Source organism: Vulpes vulpes, chromosome 4 (genome assembly GCF_048418805.1).
Source record: "Vulpes vulpes isolate BD-2025 chromosome 4, VulVul3, whole genome shotgun sequence".
Taxonomy (NCBI): Eukaryota; Metazoa; Chordata; class Mammalia; order Carnivora; family Canidae; genus Vulpes; species Vulpes vulpes.
The window spans coordinates 145,256,896-145,277,859 of record NC_132783.1 but is presented as its reverse complement, the minus strand read 5'-3'; the positions used below and the strand labels follow the sequence as shown (position 1 = coordinate 145,277,859).

Here is a 20,964-nt window from a genome sequence, read left to right as displayed (position 1 = left end):
ACCCTCCAACAGAGTCCCCCACCTTCGGGGTCCCCCCACCTGGGATATGAGAGAAGAGAGTCTGAGTGGCTCCCAAAAGGGGAGACAGTCACCTGACTCCTAATGAATTATCTCTACGGCTACAGAAGCTGTGCGGGCGGGGGCGCGAGGGCTTCGGTTACTGAGTTTTTGTTGTTCCTGCCCATGTTCGTGCCAAGTGGCCCTTCTGAACCTCCACAAAACAGAAGCACAAGACAACGTGGCAACAAGAGCAGTAGTTCTTGGGATCCCCAGGTGGCTCAGCGGTTTAGTGCCTGCCTTCAGCCCAGGGTGTGACCCTGGAGACCCAGGATCGAGTCCCACATCAGGTTCCCTGGGGGGAGCCTGCTTCTCCCTCTGCCTGTGTCTCTGCCTCTCTCTCTGTCTCTCATGAATAAATAATAAAATCTTTAAAAAATAAAAAGAGCAGTAGTTCTTAAGAGCTTATTCAAAGGACGACAAATTAGGTGAAGTCTTAGAGGTCTATCAGCAATATAAATAATTACGGCCAAGGCCATCTTTTTTTTTTTTTTTTTTAAAGATTTTATTTATTTATTCATGAGAGACACACACAGAGAGAGAGAGAGAGGCAGAGACACAGGCAGAGGGAGAAGCAGGCTCCGTCCAGGGAGCCCGATGACGTGGGACTCGATCCCGGGTCTCCAGGATCCCACCCTGGGCTGCAGGTGGCGCTAAACCGCTGCGCCACCGGGACTGCCCACGGCCAAGGGCATCTTATCTTTCCCCCACTACCGTACACATCCCGCTCTGCATGGGTTATTTTATCACCAAAACAAAGGCTGCACGGATAAGAGATGCATTGAGTAAGTGAAGTTCAAATAGAAATAGAAATAAAAATGGTGACTGGCCAGTTAATCTACAACCAGGCTCTTCTTTGACCCTCTTAACTACCCGGTGAAACACAGATCACATGTGGTAAGAAATCCCAAGAGCTGTGAGACACATTTGTTACGTCTCACCATTTATCCCTCTATAAAAAGGTATGACTACGGCTCCAGAAATGGCCAGGACGATGCCATGCCCTTTCAGACTCCGGACACGTGAAGCTCTGAAACAGGGTGGGACCAGGTACCGGTCTCCTCATACTGGATTCCAACTTCCACCGGGATAAATAGCTTGGTCATTTTCATGGCTTTTCAGAAATAGAAAGAATGCTCTATTTTGAAGCACATAACAAATCTTCCTAGTCAGAAAAGTTCCACATAACTCACCAAAAAATACATTTCCTTGCCCATTTTAATCATCTGGAACAGCTGCAGTACATATTGCTTAAAAATGCTGGAAGAAACTCACTGCATTTCTTCAACCCAAAGTCTACCAATTCAAGATTTTCAAAAATCTTGAATTGGGTGGAATGCCTTGTAATATCTCATCCCCAGCACAAGGAACAGGTAGAACTCAGAAAAAGAAAGGTGACCCAGTGGCCTCAGGCGTACTCTGTTCCGAGACACCGAGGGATCTGTGCTACCATTAGGAAGACAGTATTCAACCATGGGAACCAACAGTCTATACAAGGTTTGGTCATCGGAACCCAAAGGCTCCTCAGCCCAGAGCCACCTTCCCTGGAACATGACTTAACCCCCTCTGGGCCTAAGATTGTGATCAGTCATAAACACACGCCCTCTGTCCACCCACATGATTGCTACGTGCAAATACTACATAACCCAGAGGTGTGTATTGTTTTCGTTAGGGAAAATGAAAACCACAACTGCTTTTCCCCATGCGATCGTGAATACATCTCCCATCCACCATTCTCTTCTTTCCTTCCCTCTTGATCACCTGAACTACCAACAGCAGTTATCCTTATCTTGAACGCAGCTTCAGTTTTAAATCACAGGTCCATACGCTCAATGGCCCACTGGACATCTCCACCTGGATGACCCTTAGCTCTGACTCACATGGACAAGGCTGAGCTCCCCAACACACCTGTTTCTTTTTACTTAGTGACACCTTTAAAAAAAAAAAAGTTGTTATCTATTTACTGAGAGGGAGAGTGCAAGCAAGCACATACACGTGAGTCAGGGGAAGGGCAGAGGGAGAGAGAGAATCTCAAGCCAACTGCACGTTGAGCGTGAAGCCTGACACGGGGCTCTATCTCACAACCCTGAAGTCGTGACCTGAGCCAAAGAATCAGACACTTAACCAACCAAGCCACCCAGGCTCCCTTCACTTAGTGGCATCTTGATAAATGCACCATGGTCAACCCAAAGGGTTAATCCAGAAATCTGGGAGTCATCCTATAGAAATTCAGCCTACTTGCCCCCACAAACCCTACAATCTTCCTCTCAGTGTCCTTCCTACTCAAACTCCCCCCAGGATTGGTTTGGAACCCTATCATTTCCCATTCTGCTCGCTGGTCCTAGACTGGATGTCTGCTGAACTCATCCCTCACCCTGCAGCCAGAGCGAGTTTTCCGGGAACTCATGTTCAAGCTGTTGCATGCAGCCTTCACAAGTATATTCGAACTTGTGCACTTGTACACAGAGCCCTTCCTCACCTGCTCTTGACCACCTTGCCAGATGGCTGCATGCGACATTTCAGCATCTGGAATGTCCTACAGCTGGATGAATGTGCCGTACCAGTTCACGTCTTTAAACACGCTGATCTTCTGCTAGAGATAGGCCAGCCTCCCTCGTGGCCAAAGTCCCCTATGAATACTTCAAAACTCAGCAGGACTCGTGCTTCTGCTGGTAATCGTGGTCTGACCTCTTCCTTTTTTTCCTCCTTTGGATGCCCATTCATTATGTTCCAAGTACTTTTATCACACTCAGTGTCACCCTGGGCAGTTGTCAATGGTTGGCCTATGTGTCTTCACCAGTGAACTGTGAAGTCTTGGAGGTGCAACGTCCTTCATTTATCCAATCTTCCAAGAAATAACTACCCTGAACAAGAGTAATTTTGCAGCCTTAGAGCTTAGCACCCAGCCTGGCACACAGGTAGGGCTGTATCAACGTAGATATACTGGGGGCACATGATTTGACCACAGATCTACCAGATAAATTCACGTTTCCACTGTGTTCTAGTGCTCTGTGTCCAGTACCTTCTATATAAGAGAAACTGCTGTTGTTATCCAGTTAAACAATTTAAAACATTTTTGAACAATGAACAAGATTGTTAAGCATTCAAGTTTGATGAAAACTAGATTACAACAGGTAAGTCAAGTTGTTGCTGAAGACAAGCTCTTAAACTTACAAGTGATGTTTCCATTTAATTTGAGTAAACTTCTGTCTAAAATTTCCTCCTTGTTGAAAGGAATCGGACCCAAAAAGAGACCCAAAAGAGACAGGAATGGAAGAAAAAAATCGTAAAAATAACGTCCCTAATTGCCACCATCATGTGCTGATGTGGAAGTGGCCGCTCAAGAGTATGAATGTTTGGTGAAGTTTAAAAATACATATAGTCAGACAGATGGTTACAATCATCTTTTGGCAACACCAGTCTTGATTTCATGTGAAAAAAAGGCCCCGACAAACCACACAGCCTTCAGCTGTTCCCCACACGAGGCGCACGCGGAGGCTGCTAACCGCCAGCGCCCGGGCCATCCCGGCATCCGAGAGGCACGCGGCTACCTGACACCGGCTTCTGAAGGGGCCGGCAAGGAATCCAGAGACAGTCTACTCTGGGAAAACTCCCCTCAGAGTTAGATTTGCGCGTGGAGCAGTCACGGCCACCTAGGCCGGGCCTCCCCGGAGGGCGGCCCAGGACACGCGGGTGAACGCGGCTCACCTGTCTGCTCCGCGAGCGGGTGTCTCGCTGGCCGCTGGCAACACATCACTCCGCAGGAAGGAGAAGGCTTCCCGGGTCACTCGGGAACATCGTCCCGCACGCTTACAGACTCGGGGTGCAAGGCCACCAGCCCAGGGAGGTTGTTTTTGAAACAACCTAAAACTACGCTAGCTGCGGGGAAGCCCTGGGTGGCTCAGCGCTTTGGCGTCTGCCTTCGGCCCAGGGTGTGATCCTGGAGACCCGGGATCGAGTCCCATGTCGGCTCCCCTCAGGGAGGGCTTCTCCCTCTGCCTGGGTCTCTGCCTCTCTCTGCATCTCTCATGAATAAATAATAAAATCTTTAAAAAAAATACGCTAGCTGTGAAGAATCGCGGGCGCTGATATCAGCGTGTGTCTTTAGTGGGGCCGCTTCTCCAAGTGGGTCTTTTGCTGCTCATCTCCACCCTGCGGCAGGACCAGCAAAGGAGCCAGGGTCCTGGCGGAGCAGAGCGCGGCCTCCCTGGGACCCGACCCCACAACCAGAGCACGGCCTCCCGGGGTCCAGTCCACGGCCCTCCGCGCACCTGCCCCAGTGCGTGACAGCCCAGGATGGAGACCCTGCGTGTCCCCCAGCGGAGGACGACCACCCTGCCACAGCACGGGCTGTGGGGAGGACACGGGGCCTGCGCTCTCCACAGTGGAAGCCCCGCTGTCCTGTCCCCACCGTGTGCACGTGCAGGGCCCCCAACAACATAGAACCCCCCCAGGCTCTGAGGGTACAGCAAGACGGGAATCCCGAAGCAGCTCCGGCCCCAGCATCCCCTCCCGGAGGAGCTGCCCGGACCGCGGCCCGGGGCCTCACGGCCATTAGGGCTTCCCGAGACTGGTGGCCACCAGAGCCGCCCACCATCCCCCAGCAACCCCCCCTTCCTCCCGACCCCTGTGCCCCGGCTAGACCCCACGCGCTCTGTGCCACCTGCCCTCTGCGGTCCGTGCACTCCACCCCTACCAACGTCTAAGTTCTACCTCCGGGAAATCCTCTCCCCAAAACCCTTAACAAAGGTGCTGTGCTCTCTCCCGCCCGGCCGACGCCGCTGCGAACCCAGTCTGGCCGCGGTTGCGGGGTGCGGGGTGCGGGCACGTGCCCAGCCAGTCGGCCTCTCAGCTCGCCACCGCTGACAGCTCAGCCCAGGCCCTGCTCTGCTGCGTGGTCCCGGGCACCCCTGGCCCCACCCGCTAGCTGTCAGCATCCCCGGCCTGGGCCCTGCAACCAGGGGTGTCCCCGGGCGGTGCCGACCGTCCCCTGGCACAGTCCCCCGGTGGAGGACCGCTGCCTGAGGCTGTCCTGACCGCAGCCGGCCGCCCCGCCGGAGGGCTCAACCCTAACACACACCACAACCCGCAAGCAAAGGAACTCCCCCAACCCAGGGACACCATCACCCCGAGTCAGCTCCCATCGCTCCATCTTCACGTACAGTGTCCACCCGCCTCTCCGAGCCAGCTCGAACACTCCTCTGAGGTGTCACTGCTGCCCCTCCCGTCACCGCCGTATCCCCCCACATGGGGCTTCCCACGGCAGCGCAGGCCTCGTCCACCCGCAGGTCACCTCGCCCTCTGTCTCCCCTCGTCGTCCCACAAACACGTGCCGGGCTCCTTCCCTGAGTCTCTAGGAACCCAACAGGGGTGGGTACTTGTCCTCCTGGTCCCATGACGGGTAGGAGGAGAGGGGATCTCGGGGCCCTCATCAGACCCTCTCCCGGGAGAGGCAACCAGGGAGCGGCCCCTGTGGCGGGAAGCCCAGAGAAAGGGGGCTCCGGGGGGGGGTCTGGGGGGAGGCCCAGGCTGGGGGCTGTGGTGCGACTCGGAGAGTCGCCAGAGGGGGAAAGACAGGTGGGGCCTCAGGCACCAGGAACCTGAAATCCCAGGAAAGGACCCCAGCATCAGGGGGTGAGGCTGTGGCTCGAGCGGAGCTGCTCTCACCAGGGTCTGATCCCAGAAGGACCTGCGGCGGGGCCGGGGCCACGCAGGCCGTCACACGGACAGAGAAGGCCCCCAGTTCTGCCCTCGAGGACTCAGGACAAGTTCCCGGCGGAGCTTCCTACAGACCTGGGTGCAGACGAGGAGGACGCGGGGAGAGCTGCAAAGGTCCCAGAAGCCTTTGCCCGCCACCTGCTTCGAGAACAGCCCAGTCAGGGACGCCCCGTCCCTCCTAGAAAACATACATGAAAACACCGACAGGCTCCTGACGCAGAGCCCAGGAGCGGGCGCGCGGAGAGGGCTGCTCAACTCGGGTCGGTCTCCTCGAGCGCTTTAGCGCTTCCTGGCTGTGTCCCCGTTCACGGCTGGGGACGGCAGGGGACGGCTCGTGGGGTCCGGGAAGGCCGGTCCCCAGGGAGAAGAGCGCCGGGGCCTCACACAGGCCAGCAGCCTTCCTGCCGGGCCGGGCCTTCTCGCAGCAACCTGCTTCCCGCCCACACACCCAATGCTGCGGGAGCCGGGGCGTCGGGGGAGGCCCGCGGGGGCCGCCTCAGGGGCGGGGGGGGGGGCGCAGGGCGCCCCCGGACACCCGTGTTCAGTCCGCAGACGCCGAGACCGGGCCGTGGGGAGCTCTGGGGATGTGACCGTGGCCGGAGGCCCTGGACAGACCCGTACCCCGCCCGGCGGGCCCCACCCGACCGCGGGGGGACATCCTGGCGGCAGAGGGGACGACGGGGCAGGAGGAGAGACCCACGGCGAGAGCCCCGGTCCCCGCTGCTGGCTCTGAGGGCCGGAGGCAGGGACCTGCCAACAGCCCGCGGCCCGCCCGCCAGACGACGGGACCTCCGGCCTCCAAGGGCACGGGTGGGCCCCGGCCCCAGACAGTGCTTCCACGGTGCGCAGGGGGCGGGCGCGGCCACGGAGCCGGGGCGGCAGCGGGCCTCTTAAGCTGCTACGGTCACGGGCCGCGGCGATGTCTGGTGCCCGCGGCGGAAACCGGACCCGGCACCTTCCGTGCAAGCGGCGTTGTGTCCCCCTTCACAGATCTGGGCAGGCGGGCTCGGAGCGGGAGGGCAGCGCGGCCGCGGCTCTGCCCACAGCGGGGCCTCTGTCCGCAGGGGCCGCGCCCGACGGCGGGGACGGATGACCAAGGGGCGGCCGCGGGACACCTCGCCCGCGCCTCAGAGGGGGCGCAGAAGGGCCTCGTACCGAGCCGACCTGCACCCGGAGGTGCAGGATCCTATGTTCTTCCCTCAAAGGGGAGGAAAAAGACCTTCATTCCAGGGGAAGAAACAAGGCGGTATTCATAGGCTCTATTGGGCAGCTTAGCTCTCAGGTTTAACGTCATCACGAAAAGAGGGAGAGAAAAACATTTTTTTTTAAAGATTTTATCTATTTATTCATGAGAGACACAGAGAGAGGCAGAGACACAGGCAGAGGGAGAAGCAGGCTCCATGCAGGGAGCCCGACGTGGGACTCGATCCCGGGACCTTGGGATCACGCCCTGGGCCCAAGGTATGTGCTCAACCACTGGGCCACCCAGGTGCCCCAGAAGAGAACTTTTACTTTCATTTTTTTGAAAAAAACTTTTAAAAGGCTGTGCTTGGGTCATTTTTTCCCTCCTTTAATGGGACTGACATTTCCCTGACTAATAAATGTAGAGTAAGAACTTGCACCTAAAGACGGAAGAGGGCGAGTCCTGAAATCCTCACCAACGAGACACCTACTGATGAAGAAATTTTAAACTCAGCTTCACATTTTATCATCAACTACAACGGTATTTCTGATATGCACGGGCTTTGTTTTACAGACATTTCTTACACAGCTGCCAGGGGCCCTGGGAATGTCCTTGGCTCAAGAAAGACAAAATAAGTCCTTGGCAAACTGAGCGAGGATACTGCTGTGTAAACCAAGGCAGCATCGAACACCACCGCACACACAGGTACAGTAACCGGGACCCGCTGCCGGCCCCCCCGCGGGGAGCAGGGAGTTCCCGGGTCACCCTGGCGTTTCTGACGGGGAAGACAGCAGAGCTTTGCCAGTACACGCACAACACGCAAGAGACGGCCGCTTCTTCCTAAATACGTACGGAGGCTGCCTCCCCTGAAGAACATACGGGAAATCCGGTAATCTAAAGACCCTGTAAGGAGGCTCGGCCGGCAGAGGACTGGAATCCCTCTGCGTTTCTCTCCATAGGGCTGCTTGGAAACATGTGGCGAGCATTAGGTCAAGCTGGCAAAAATGACACTTTCACAGTGTAAAGAGCAGAGAAAATTTAAGCAGTAAACCCGCAAACAACTGATTTCTCATTTCCCAGCTCTCCTCTTCCGGTCTAAGGTCAATAAACTGGAGACACAAGAATACCAAGCAGGCCTTGAGTTTCCGTGAGCATCTACTAGCTTGCGGCAAAGGTGGACATGACCCATCAGGATCACCAGTGCATTGGCAAAATTCAGCATAACTGCTGAAGGACAAAAATTACTGAAAGATCAAGAGTTTTCACAGTATCAACATTTTGGTTTTTTTTTTTTTTAAACCTATATGTTTGAACCTGACAAGAAAAAAATATAGGTAAGCAGTTGACCCCTTTACTATGAGGACTTGGAAGCAGGCAGATGAAAGAGATAAAATCCGCCGGGCAATCTTGACAGATAAATTCAAGTATGCACTTTAATGCCAAAAAGTAATGACGTATTATAGAAATGATTTTTTAATTATTTCTAAATATTACATCTATAATACAGATATAGTCACATTTCACAAAAGTTGAAGCATGTGCATGCCTGCTTTTTTATGGACATGTCTCCCTTCAAAACAGCAACCCTGCAAGTAAGAAAGATGGGTTCCCTGAATCCAAATATTCCCCTGGAGGGGCTCCAGGGCCAGAAAAAAAAAAATGTGAGAAATCCATAAAAGGAGAAACATCAAGAAAAGGAGAGAAAAGTTGGAGCTTGAGGTACTATTATTTGCAAATCCACATTTTCCACCTGGCCCTTAGCTGAGAAAGACAAGCACTCCGGTGACTTCTTCGTGAAAGAGAACCTTCCAAGACAGAGGCACTCACAAGGGGTCAGATCACCCTTCCACGCATAAAGCAGTTCCTTCTAATAAAATCAGGGCAACACACACAAGAACACGATTCACTGGACCACGTTTCTAATTTGGCTGAACACCTGAAAACACAGTTCTACTTAGATTAAGTGGACGGTTTCAAAGGGCAGGAAACACTCGTTGAAAACAAAACTTCACATTCAATCACACGAGGGATATTTAGAGAGAATCAAAGCAGAACTTACGTATATTTGATCCCTCTTGTATCGCTGGTGTAAGTTATGCATGATGGAGCCCCCGTGGAGTTCCGTCAACGTGGCCATGTCATCTACGCCCTCCTCGGTCGTGGGGTGCATAGCGGTCACCTTCTGCTGCGTGATCGTGCTCTGCTTGTAAGTGAATACCTGGCGGGCAGAAGGAATCCCACTGTTTAGTGGTCAGCAACGAACAGTGTCCCCGGACGTTTCCCCACTTTGAAGTACGATCTCAGTACAGTTTCCGCGACAAGACCCTGAGTCGGCACTAGAAAGCGCACCGCAGAGAACCTCCGCATTCTCTGCGCCACCATCTCCTTCTAAAGGAAGCTATCATAGGACAACCGCTAATAGACGACAGCGGTTCCCGCAGCAGCCACCCCCTGGGAATCGCTCAAATCATAAACTTACGCTTCACTGCTCTGCATGTTTCTCCAATCGCTATCAATCCGTAAGGGTGGAGAACCCGCCTAACCAAAGTTTTCGAAAGTACTTTGGCTTCACTGTGTAACATCTCACATGGGCTCACACGATGTATTTCAAGACTTCATGATAACCGCTCTTCAATGCAAGTGTCACATAAATTCCCCACGCAGTCGGATTTGTTCAAACACGTATTTGCTTAGAGGCTGGAACACATCATCACAGGAGTATTTTAAAAATGTCCTTAAACCCCTTCTTGGACTAAAATCGGTTGGTGTCCTTGACAGCTGTCTTCCTTAAAATTCCAAGCATCACGGATACGTGCTGCACACGTGCGGTGGCACGCACAAGCCAGAGCTCGGATGGGAGGGGACTGAGCCCTGAATTCACACGCATTTCCACAATCTACTCCACGCTTCTCTACCACTGCTGACTTGGTGCGGGATTAAGTGTATTAAGTCAGCTCCACCTATTGATCAAAAGTTGGCCAACTTCACCTACAAACACGTGTACGTAACAATCATCTGGCGGCGTCTACTCCAGTTATTCGTTTTATACTTTTGTGACATTCATCCCTAAAAAACACGAAGGTAGAAAAGGCAGGGGCCTAAACGACGTGAAAGATGTACCGCGTTTGCATGCGCACACACTTCACTCGCGCGCAGACGCAGAATGACTTTCGGAGACTATCTGCAGGACTTCCTGACTGGGGAAGTCTATTTTTACACGTTGACCGGTTGCCTACGTGGCAACAAATAGCATGTTATTGCAAACGAGAATGACCCACTAAGAAAAGCAAAAGTACCAATCCGATGGTTTTCAGAAGCCATGAGAAATGGCATGTTTTATGTTTCTAGAGGAAAAAAATAAGACTTCAGCCGTGGCATCTCTGCCACAGGAACCACAAGAGTTGGTAGAAACCAGTCCTGAGAAACTGCTCCAGGCGAGGGCGGACACCTGACCATGTCCTGTCAAGGCCGGCCGCTGTCCCCAGCTGCTTCCTGGGGCCCAGACCTCCCGCAGGACACGCGCCGGCCGCAGCGGCCCACCTCCCGCCAGACAGCCAGCCCCGCCACGTAGGCACCCAGAGGGCAGGACAGGCCGGGGCGCTGCCCAGGGAGTGCACGGAGGGGCGGGCCATGGCCAAGGATCAGCATTCAAGAAAACAACCCTCGGGAACATTCAAGAGTGTGGACGCATGTTTTGGACACTGACCCTCCACACTAACTCAGACCCCATGGAAGAAAATTAAAGGGAGGGATTCAGACCAAGGCTCGGAGTTGTCCTGGGGCATCTGGAAAGGCCCAGAAGGGAACAGCTAAAATTCTCTACTCTTCCCCAGCTTGCTACATGCCAACAATGCTAATCCAGGCAGGTTTTCTTTTCTTTATTTTTTTAAGACTTAATTATTTGAGAGAGTGCACATGTGAGTGCACATGAGCGGGGTGACAGGCAGAGCGACAAGCAGACTCCCCGCTGAGCAGAGGGCCCAACGTGGCGCTCGATCCAGGGACCCCAAGACCCTGACCCGAACCCAAGGCAGACGCCCAACCGACTGAGCCAGAGCGGAGCACAAGGGCACTGGAGGAAACGGCTACACACCACACAGCTCCCCACCTTCACACACCTGGCCTCAGGTCTGCAGGGGCACGCGGTGTGCCAAACGTGGGCACGTGCCCATCCTAGGGGTGGGAAACCCAGAGAACTGGAACCCATCCTTCCCACACCCTCAAGGACGCAGAACCATGACGGAAGATAAGGGTCACGTAAACAAGAGACTGTGAACAAAAACAATAAAAACACGATGCCAAGACGGAGGCCAGCAGCTGCTCAAAACACTAATTATCTCCAGAGAAGGAGAAGAGTAGAGAGAATGTGTTGGCGAAGGCAAGGCCGGGGTGGCCACCCCTTCAGAGCCGGGCTGACACGGGTGAGGATCTTCCGAATGGTGTGTGGCACATGGCAGGTGCTAAGGAAGGGGGGGGGGGGTCTCATAAACTAAGGAAACCCGTTCATTCAACCAAGTATTTACTGGCGTGGCCTGCGCACTGGGAATAGAGCTTACATTCCAACGAGAGGAAGGAAACAAAACCAAATACACAAGTAAACACCGATCACAGATGGTGATTAATGTTTGCGAACATAAATGTGGGTAAACGGACTAAGTGCCGAGAGACGTTACTTTCTAGGAGGAATGAGGCCAGCCTCGCCGTCAGGTAACAACGCAGTAGAGACCCTACGGGGGAAGGCGTGGATCCAGCCCCCTGCAGCAGCGTGTTGATGCGGGCTGGCTGAATGAGCACCTGATTTAATTTAGAAAGATTTCAAAGGATTAATGAGACCCACGGTCTTATTCAAGAATTTTTCAGGCAAGTCCCTTGAAGCGTCAAAAGTCATTGGTATGTAAAAAAAAAAAAAAAAGTCATTGGTATGTGCAACAATTAACAGGGTATTACTTACACGAGATTATTTCCAAATAGCAGGAAAACGCTAGGTTTAAAGAATGGAATTCTTTTTACAGGAATTTTTTTGGGGGGAACAGCAGCCAAAATACAGTAACAAAACGTATTCCGTAAAAACCCAACTCAGAGTACGTGGAGTTCCCTGAATGGAGCGTGTACTAGGAGAAAGGCGGTAAGGTTGAGAAGTGGGGGAAAATATGGAAGATTAATAGACAGGAAATCAATTTAGAGAAAATGCAGCCTCAGAACAAATAGCTCCTGTTACAGAAATACACGCCACCGGTCACAAGACCAGACCGGATTAGGCACGGGAGCAGAACCAAGGAAACCAAGAGTGTCGGAAAAACTACTCGGAAGGCTTGTCTAACGCTGGGTTCACTTCTGCAGGAAAAATCTAAAGGAATGGAGCCAATTAATTAGATTAAAAAAAAAAATAGCTGAGCCACTGTCAACCCACTTTTACTTTTAAGCTTAGGACAGCGCCTACACTGCAAGGACGCTCCCACCACGTGGGGGCAAGAGGCTCTATGACACAGGGTTCTATAATCTATACACAAGATTTCTCTTACTACAAGTCATTGGAAGCCCCAGTCATAACATTTGACTTTTCCAATTAAAGAGAAAGGAAAAAGAAAGGAACCCTAGCACGTCCTCCCTTGATGGATGGATGCGATGGAGGGTATCCTCGGTCTGGGCCACCTCCTCTCACTGTATCCTAGAATTCCTGCGAGAGTAGTTCTCCACTCAGCACCTGCCTCCTCCGCCCCCGGGACCCGTGGCAACGTCTGTAAACATTTCTGGTCGTCAGAACCGGGGGAAGGAGACGGGTGCTACTGGCATCAGGTCACCAAAGGCCAGAAATGTGGCAAAACAGCACTGAATCGTTCAGTTTAAATGTCAAGAGTGCCATGTTGAGATGCCGCGGTCTAGAAAGGCCAACCAACCAGAGGTCTGCGTCGACACTAGGGGAAGAAATGATGTGGACAAGCTGATGTCTATAAACAGGACCTTTCATGAAGTATAAAAATATTTTAGAAACAAAGAAATAAAAACATAGAAGAGAGGTTAACCAAAGATCGGCATGACAATACTCTGCAATTTGGTTTCTGGTTCCTCCTTATTTGACCTAAGTTAAGAGGGTGACGGTGGCGAGGACCAGGATGATGTCTAGGCATTGGGGTTTGCTCATAGCCGCCTTACTATTTTCCACCGTCCTGGAATTACGGTCAGATACGAAGGTCCAGCTCCTTCCGGGCCACACGCATTGCGACTCTCCCTTGAGGTCTCGGCCCCGAGGTTGTCCTCTCAGGAGACGCCAGTGTGGCGAAGGACACGGTGCCGGCCTCCTCCTCCTCATTCTGTTGTGTGTATGGTCTTCCCAGCTCCCAGGACAGCCTGTAATCACTCATCTAATCTGTCATCTTGTGTGAAAATCACGTCCAGGTCCGCCACTCTGGGACCCCAGGCCAGTCTCTTTCAACTCATTTGACCACAACGCACAGTTAGAAATGTTTTATACCGTAAACCACCATGCACACAGTTTCAGAAAACACCTGTCACAACGTTTGACGCATCTCAATATTTTCTCTCCGGCTTCTTTTAAATGCTGGCTGTGAGCCTCTGAACTGATTTCACACCCATTACGTGTTGCCAACTGTGGTTCAAAAGTTCTGCGAGGGCAAGAGGCATGCCTACCCGGTTCTCCGGGGCCAGTCTTGGCCCACGATACAGACTCAACAAACACGGAACAAACGGTCCTGGCTCTCCAAATGGGCATAATGTATATGGAGAGGTAGTGGCGGGGGGGTGGGGGGGTGATGACCACAGCACGGCCTCAGAGTACCGGAGGCAGATCTGGCTGGGTTCATTTCTCCTAGATCTACGCTTCTGAGAGCTTAGGAAAAATGAGCACGGTACTTACACCTGCTCTGGCCCCCGCTTTTCTTCCACCTACAAGATAGGAATGGGAAGAACAAGAACTCAGAACTATCACTGAGGCTAAAGAAAATGATGGAGGGAAGAGCCACAGTGATTGGCACCAATGGGGGCCAAACAAAAGATGCCTAATCCCACGAGGAGGGGCAAAACACAAGGAAGAATGAAGAAGGTTCTAAAAGGAAATACACCAATTGTCTTTGCACACACAGGAGCCCGGGCACGAGCCCGGAGACTAGCTGCATGCCGGGAGTCAGCAAAGGGGGGGAATCAGCAGATGGTTGGTTCTACGTTTTTTTAGGACAACTGGAACCTGTACGTTGAGGAGCAGTGTTGAATCCAGAGAAAACCCAGACAAGGCCAGCCAGACCTGTGCAAAGGGATTGAAAACGTCAGGTTTTCATCGCTCCTGGCGGGTGCCTCTCTTAATTTAATTTCCTTCTTTCGTTCGTTTATTGGCTCATGAATTCACGACTGCAAGTATGAGCCAAGACAGAGGTTCAGGCTTCTGCGTCCCCCCACGCGGCTGAGTCATGAAACCAGTCACGGGAACCAAAGACGGGCCTCCCCACGGCCAGCCCCACTGACTCGAGGCTCTCCGTGCCGACCTATGTCCCCGGCATAAGCCGTCTAAGAGGACGCGGCCTACTTCGCCGAACATCTGCCTTGGCCTGTTTCTGCTGCCCCCTCAGGAGACCACAGAAAGATGACGGAGCAGAGAAATGTTAGACTATTCTACTGTTTTATTCAAAAAAGATTTTAGGAAAATCTGCATGAAGAAAATCTCATTGCTCCAGCTGTGTTAGGAAGCACCTTGCAAAGCTCTCTCGTGTACATCACAAGGCATTAAGGCCGTCTTTGCACCTTAAAGAATCCAGGGTCAAGAAAAAGCACGATGCAAGTATTTTGTCATCACAGTTATGCTAAATCATGATAAAATTATACTATGCACATAGTATAATAACATGTTTAATTTTTCAAATGCACACACACAGATACACACCCCAGTAACTGTGTGCACACAGATACACACCAGCAACTACACTCTTGAGCACTCATTCTACCTAGATGAAAACTTGCGTTCGCACAAAAATGTGCACACACGCATTTATAGCGGCGCTGTGTCTAAAAAGCAAAAGCTGAAGAAGCCACTCCCAGAAGGTTATACGGGGTATGATCCCATGTATATAAGATTCTTGAAATGACAAAATTATAGAGAATGGAGGGCAGGTTGGTGGTTTTCCCAGAAGTTGAGAAGCTCGTGGGGGTGAGAGGGTAATGGAGGTGCTTTCAAGGGGCCACATGCTGGATCCCAGGGATGATGGAAAGGCTCTGTGTCTCCGTTCTGTGTCAAGACCCTGGCTGTGATATTGTGCTTGAGATGTGCGAGATGTCATCACTGAGAAAAAGCAGGTAAAGGGTATATGGAATCCTTCTGTATTATTGCTCAAATGCATGTAGAACTACAACGATCTCAAGACAAAAAGTTTAATTATAAACATTTAAAAAATGCATGTGAAAAGCCTGGAAGGCCTCTCTCTGTGTGTTTTGTCAGGAGTAAACAAATAAAAATCTTAAACACACACACACAAAAACCTGGGACGCCTGGGTGGCTCAGCGGTTGAGTGTCTGCCTCGGCTCAGGTCGTGACCCCAGGGTCCTGGGATCGAGTCCCACATCGGGCTCCCTGCAGGGAGCCTGCTTTTCCCTCTGCCTGTGTCTCTGCCTCTCTCTGCGTCTCTCAGGAATAAATAAATAAAATCTTTTAAAAAATAAATAATAAATAATTTTTAAAAAAGTCTGGAAGAAAATATACCAGAACTCCAATAACGGACCACATGCATGTAGAGGTTTCTTTGTTTATACTTTTCTACCTTTCCCATTTTCTCAAGTTTCAAAACATTTCTAGCCTTAAAAAAAAAAAAATCCAGTCCAATCAAAATCACTATCACTGAACATACCTGGCTATGAATAACTGATTCAATTAATTTTAAAAAATGACTGTCGTAGAGCTACTTGTGCAAACTAACAAATGACACAGTGCCCCCGCCCCCAGAGTCACCGGCCTTTGGAAGGAGTAAGAGCTTCTCCTCCCACCTACTGGGACTGAGCGGGCTAAGCTTCAGTCCAGAGAAAGCACCAAGCAAGAGGCTCGGGTGGGTAACAGCCCAACGGCCCCGATTCCGGGCTCCCTGCGCCTGGGACAACTGGTTCACCAGTCTTCACTTCGGAGGTTGCTCATTCCCGGTCCTAAGGCCCTGGCCCTCGTCCTAAGTTCAAGGGCTCCTTTCTGATCCGTCTCTTCTGAGTCGGAAGCCTGGACCCTGAAGCATGAACCTGAACTCCGGTGTCCGACCTCCATGCCCGTAACTGCAAACCAACTTGGCGTTTCAGAAGCATCTTTACCCCCCCCCCCACACACACACACTGGACCTCCACATCCTACCCCGTGCCTCCCCCCATCCTCCCCCTCTCTCAGGGATGATACCCTCATCACCAGCTCCCAAGCTTGAAGCCTGAGTCGGTCTAAAGCCCCCGCCCGCTGCCGGCCCCGTCTCCTTCCCAAGCCCACCCTGGATGACCAACATCGCCCGGACTTCATCTGCTCTCGCCTTCCTCCCCCGGCACCTCGCAGTCTTCATCTGACCCCCACCACTGCGCTCTGGTTAGTGCTTCTGCCCCCCGTGTCCCACGGCACAAACCTGATCATTCTCAAATCAGAGTCCGAGGAATGTTTTTTGATGCTGAATTGAGTTTAATGATTAAAAAAGTATTTTCCCCCAGACAATTTGTCTTTTCTAAAGACAAATTTCCTTGGCACTGGTAACTTTGAACTGGAAGAAATTTTCAGAGGTGAGATTCTGGTTTCTTGGGCTGAGGTTTCCCCAAATGGGATCAACTAGGATCTTTCTAGGGAAACACCACTCAAGTCTGAACAGCGTGGACGGTGGTGGCTCTGAAGCCCCCGTGCTGCCCAGCGGCCAAGCAACGTGAGCCTCCAGCTGCTGCGCGTGTCGCCCTCAGCTCCCCACTGTGGGGTTAGGGTCATCACACCTGCACTCGCGGGGCAGGGAGATGGCAGCAAGACGATGTGCAGGAAGGACTCGGCGCAGGTCCCGGTGCGCGGCAAGGACCCCGGCGTTGGGCTGGTGGCCGTGCTACCAGCAGCCTCACTGGCCGCGCACCGACGGCGGCTCTCTGCTCCCGGTCACCTCCAGGTGAGGAATCATCTCAGTGTGGCTTCCCTGCAGCGTGTTTCCCGAGGGGCCCCTGCCACCTGTCCCAGCACGCCGGCCGAGGTGTTCCTCCCGCCCACCCGTCCTGTGTCCCTTGCCCAGTCACCTGCCCTGGGCTCCTGCAGGTCGCCCTTGTCCAGGCCTCCCCCCACCCCGCCCTGCCCAGCTCGGCCCGGGTGCCCTTCTTCGTGCAGCCCCTCGGCCAGAATCTCTCCTGCCCCGCGCCACGCCACGAGGACGCTGGAAGTGCCGACGTCCTGGGAACCGCTGCCGGGAAGGGGAGCCGCACGGGGCCGGAAGGGGGGGCCGCACCAAATCGCGATGCCACCGCCGTCGGGGGGCTGTGCGGCCGTCCTCGAACGGCGGCCGTCGTGAGGACCCAGGTGGCACGTCCCGGGAACCCCGAGCCTTCGCTGCCTGGCCAAATGCCCGGCGCGGGTGGCTGCTTACACGCCAGCTGCCCCGCCACAGAGCTGAGATCACTGGGCGGGCGCCCCTCGATCACCCCAGCCCAGCCCCGAAGCCCGAGCCGGAAATCCACACCTGTCCTTTACTGGCTGCTCTGCAGCGGCCTCGGCCGGATGACAGCAAGCCCTTGGCTGCTCTTAAGTGAAATGAAAAAGGCCTATTTGAGCCAAGCACGCGCCCGTCCCCAAGTCCAGAAACAGCGGAAACACTCTTATGAGTCCCAGCTTTAAGCTCCAGGTTTCTTTTTTTTTTTTTTTTTAATTTTTATTTATTTATGATAGGAACACAGTGAGAGAGAGAGGCAGAGACATAGGCAGAGGGAGAAGCAGGCTCCACGCACTGGGAGCCCGACGTGGGATTCGATCCCGGATCTCCAGGATCGTGCCCTGGGCCAAAGGCAGGCGCCAAACCACTGCGCCACCCAGGGATCCCAAGCTCCAGGTTTCTTGCAGCCGCTCATGCCCCAGTGTCAAGTAGAAGACAAAAGACTCAAAGTATGTGGTCCAGTGAGGAAGCAGAACCGGGATGATTCCGCATCGAAGCCAGAAGTCACTGTGGCTGAACGTCTACACAGGCGCACGAGAGCCGCAGGGCTCAAACCGGGGGTAAAAGAACTAGGAGGAAACACGCCCCCAGATAAGGAAAAGCCAGAGACAAAGCACCACAGGCCGGAGCGCGGAGTAACAAGCTCCCACACCTCCCCTGCATGCCAACCCCACGGCTCTGCCAGGGAAATCTCTAGAAACAGCAGCAAACGACTAGAAATACTGGGAAGATGAAAAGGAGGCAGAAGGCCTGAAAGATTGTCAACTGGAAAAACTAATAGATCACTAGGTGAATGGGGCAAAGGTCTCTTCAAAAGAAGTGTATTTAGGGGACGCCAGGTGGAGCGTCTGCCTTGGGCTCACGGCATGACCCCGGGGTCCTGGGATCGAGTCCCGCATCAGGCTCCCCGCGGGGAGCCCGCTTCTCCCGCTCCTGTGTCTTTCCCCAAAAAGTGCCAACAAGGACTTGTTTCTCCACCAAGCTCTATGAACCCGAAGGATATAAAAGCCCTGCACACCCTCTGTGGGAAATCTGGCCCGAATACCTAAGAGCCAGACTACCTGAGGTTTAGAAACTTATGGGAATCGGGTTGAAATCTGCATCCTGAGGGCCACGGACATGAGGGTAAACACGGGCATGAGGGTAAACACGGCCGGCCACGCTGTTGTCAGCAGCATCCTCCTCCCCGCAGCGTTCCCAGAGGGCATCAGGAGGGCCTTCCTTCCTGCTGAGGGAAATCCTTATCAGAAGCTTGCATCTCTGCAAATCCCTCAGAATGTGACAGAGTCAAAACATAAAGACCGGACGCCCTGGGGGCTCAGTGGTTGAGCGTCTGCCTTCGGCCCAGGGCGTGACCCCAAGGCCCTGGGATCGAGTCCGGGCTCCCACGTGGAGCCTGCTTATCTCCCTCTGCCTGGGTCTCTGCCTCTCTCTGTGTCTCTCATGAGTAAATAAAATATTAAAAAAAAAAATCATAAAGACAAAGGGGCCCCTACACTGTCACCATCGCCACCAGATGGTCACTATTCCCATCAGAGAGCAGCAGCTCCTCCCGGACGCAGACTGGACACACAAAAGCCTCACGTCCCCCTCCTACGTCCACACAAACTCTCACACCCACAGGCTCTCAGGTGTCAGCCACCAACGGCTTTCCAGGGGCAAAGGTCGTGGAGAAGGCCGAAAGCAGAAACCGCGCAATCCCACGCACATGACTGAGCCGACGGAAACCGATGAAGAACGCGATGATGGACGTGCACCAAGGGACGGCCTCCTACCTGTGGACCTCTGAACGCCCGGAGAAGCTGCGTCAAACCCAGAGCAGTCAACTGCCTCTCAAGATCTGCATTAAGAATGAATCAATCCACCTTATTTTTATCACTGTCCATATTTTAAAATAACGTAGTGCTATCTTACCGTCTCGACAGCTGGTACAGACGCCGCCATTAGGAGGACGGGAGTGAATCCGCTGCCAGAGGGAACTCAAATGACGCACCTGCCCTGGAGAGGAGTGTGAGCTCCCCCAAGTTAGCACCGATGCCAGCAATTCCGCTCCTAGGTATATACCCAAGTGAGACCAAACCGTGTCCACGCAAAAGGCTGAACACGAATGTTCACAGCAGCATGACTTCTCTTAGTCCGAAAGGGGGAGCAACCCAAATGCCCACCAACAGAGGACGGGATGAACGCCACGGGGCACACGTGTATGACTAACGGTGGGAGAGCACCCAGAACAAGGGGCCGGAGTCCCGAGGCACGCTACGACACGCGGAACCTGAGAGCAAGTGAAGGGGTGAAGGGCCCGTGTTCTAGGACGCCTTTTATGCCAGACGTCCAGAGCAAGTCAAAGACTGCAGATGGGGGGTTGCCAGGGCCCGTGGTGGGGCGGCTGGGGTGGCTGCCCACAGCTCCGAGGCATCCATGAGAGGTGATAAAAATGTTCTAAAACGGACCATGGTGATGACTGCACAACTCGGCGAATATACTAAAAACTGAACTGTGCACCTTAAATGGGTAAATCTATGGGGTGTAAATTATATCTCAGTAAAGCTGATGGTGGGGTTTTTGTTTTTATCAAGTACTTGAATCAGGTACTTGGCCCAGAAGGTGCACAGGGAGGCACGGCACGGGCCTCCCCCTGGCTGCACGCCGAGCCCACCTCCCACCCCGGAGCCCCCCCACACCCTGCTGACCGCTGCTCCGCTGATTACAAGGCAGGGACCAGAGGGGCGTGATGAAGCCATGAGCAGAAATGGGGCAAAACCAGCACTTTTAGGAGGAGGAAGGCCAGCCTGCCCATGACCAGCAGACCCGCCCTGTAAAGCCCAGAAGCCCAGGGCTGACCACAGACACGACGCACACCCCAGGCAGCCTGGGGAGGAGAGGCCAGGAGCAGGGAGAGGGTGACGGGGGAGCTAAGAGGATCGGGCTGAGGGTGCCCATGGCCCCTCACGTCGGGCCAGCCGGGTGGCTGCCCCTGCGTTACTTGTACTCTGGGTGTGCCCTTCTCATGCCCCTGCTGACAAGAGGCTCTTCCCTTGGGACGTGTCCACCATCTTGCCACCAACCCAACCCTTCCTGGCCTTACGCTACTTGTGTAAAAACCCTGCCACACTACCCGGGGGCCTCTCCCGAGTGCTCAGTCCAAGGCAAAGTGCACTCGTGGCATTCGGACGGGAGAGGGCTCCACCATTCTTCACGGGCGGGTATTTAGGGCCCTCAATGCATCCGGGCTGTTTTAGTGACCACAGGACAGGACCCCACACGTTTGCAAATACCCTCACGCCTCTGGCTGGAAGACACTGGGCTGCACCGAGCACGGGCATCCGCCGTGTGGTCCAAGCACGCCGATACAGGCACCCACAGCTGCAC

At 53.5% G+C, this 20,964-nt stretch overlaps 1 protein-coding gene across 1 annotated transcript in view; it reads right to left on the bottom strand.

Annotated features, from left to right (window-relative positions):
• Nucleotides 1-20,964, bottom strand: part of MYO10 (myosin X) — a 194,376-nt gene that overhangs the window by 106,827 nt on the left and 66,585 nt on the right. The window contains exon 3 of the mRNA XM_072757215.1: nucleotides 9,018-9,176. Coding sequence (XP_072613316.1) covers nucleotides 9,018-9,176 — 159 coding nt within the window. The remainder of the gene's footprint in view (nucleotides 1-9,017; nucleotides 9,177-20,964) is intronic.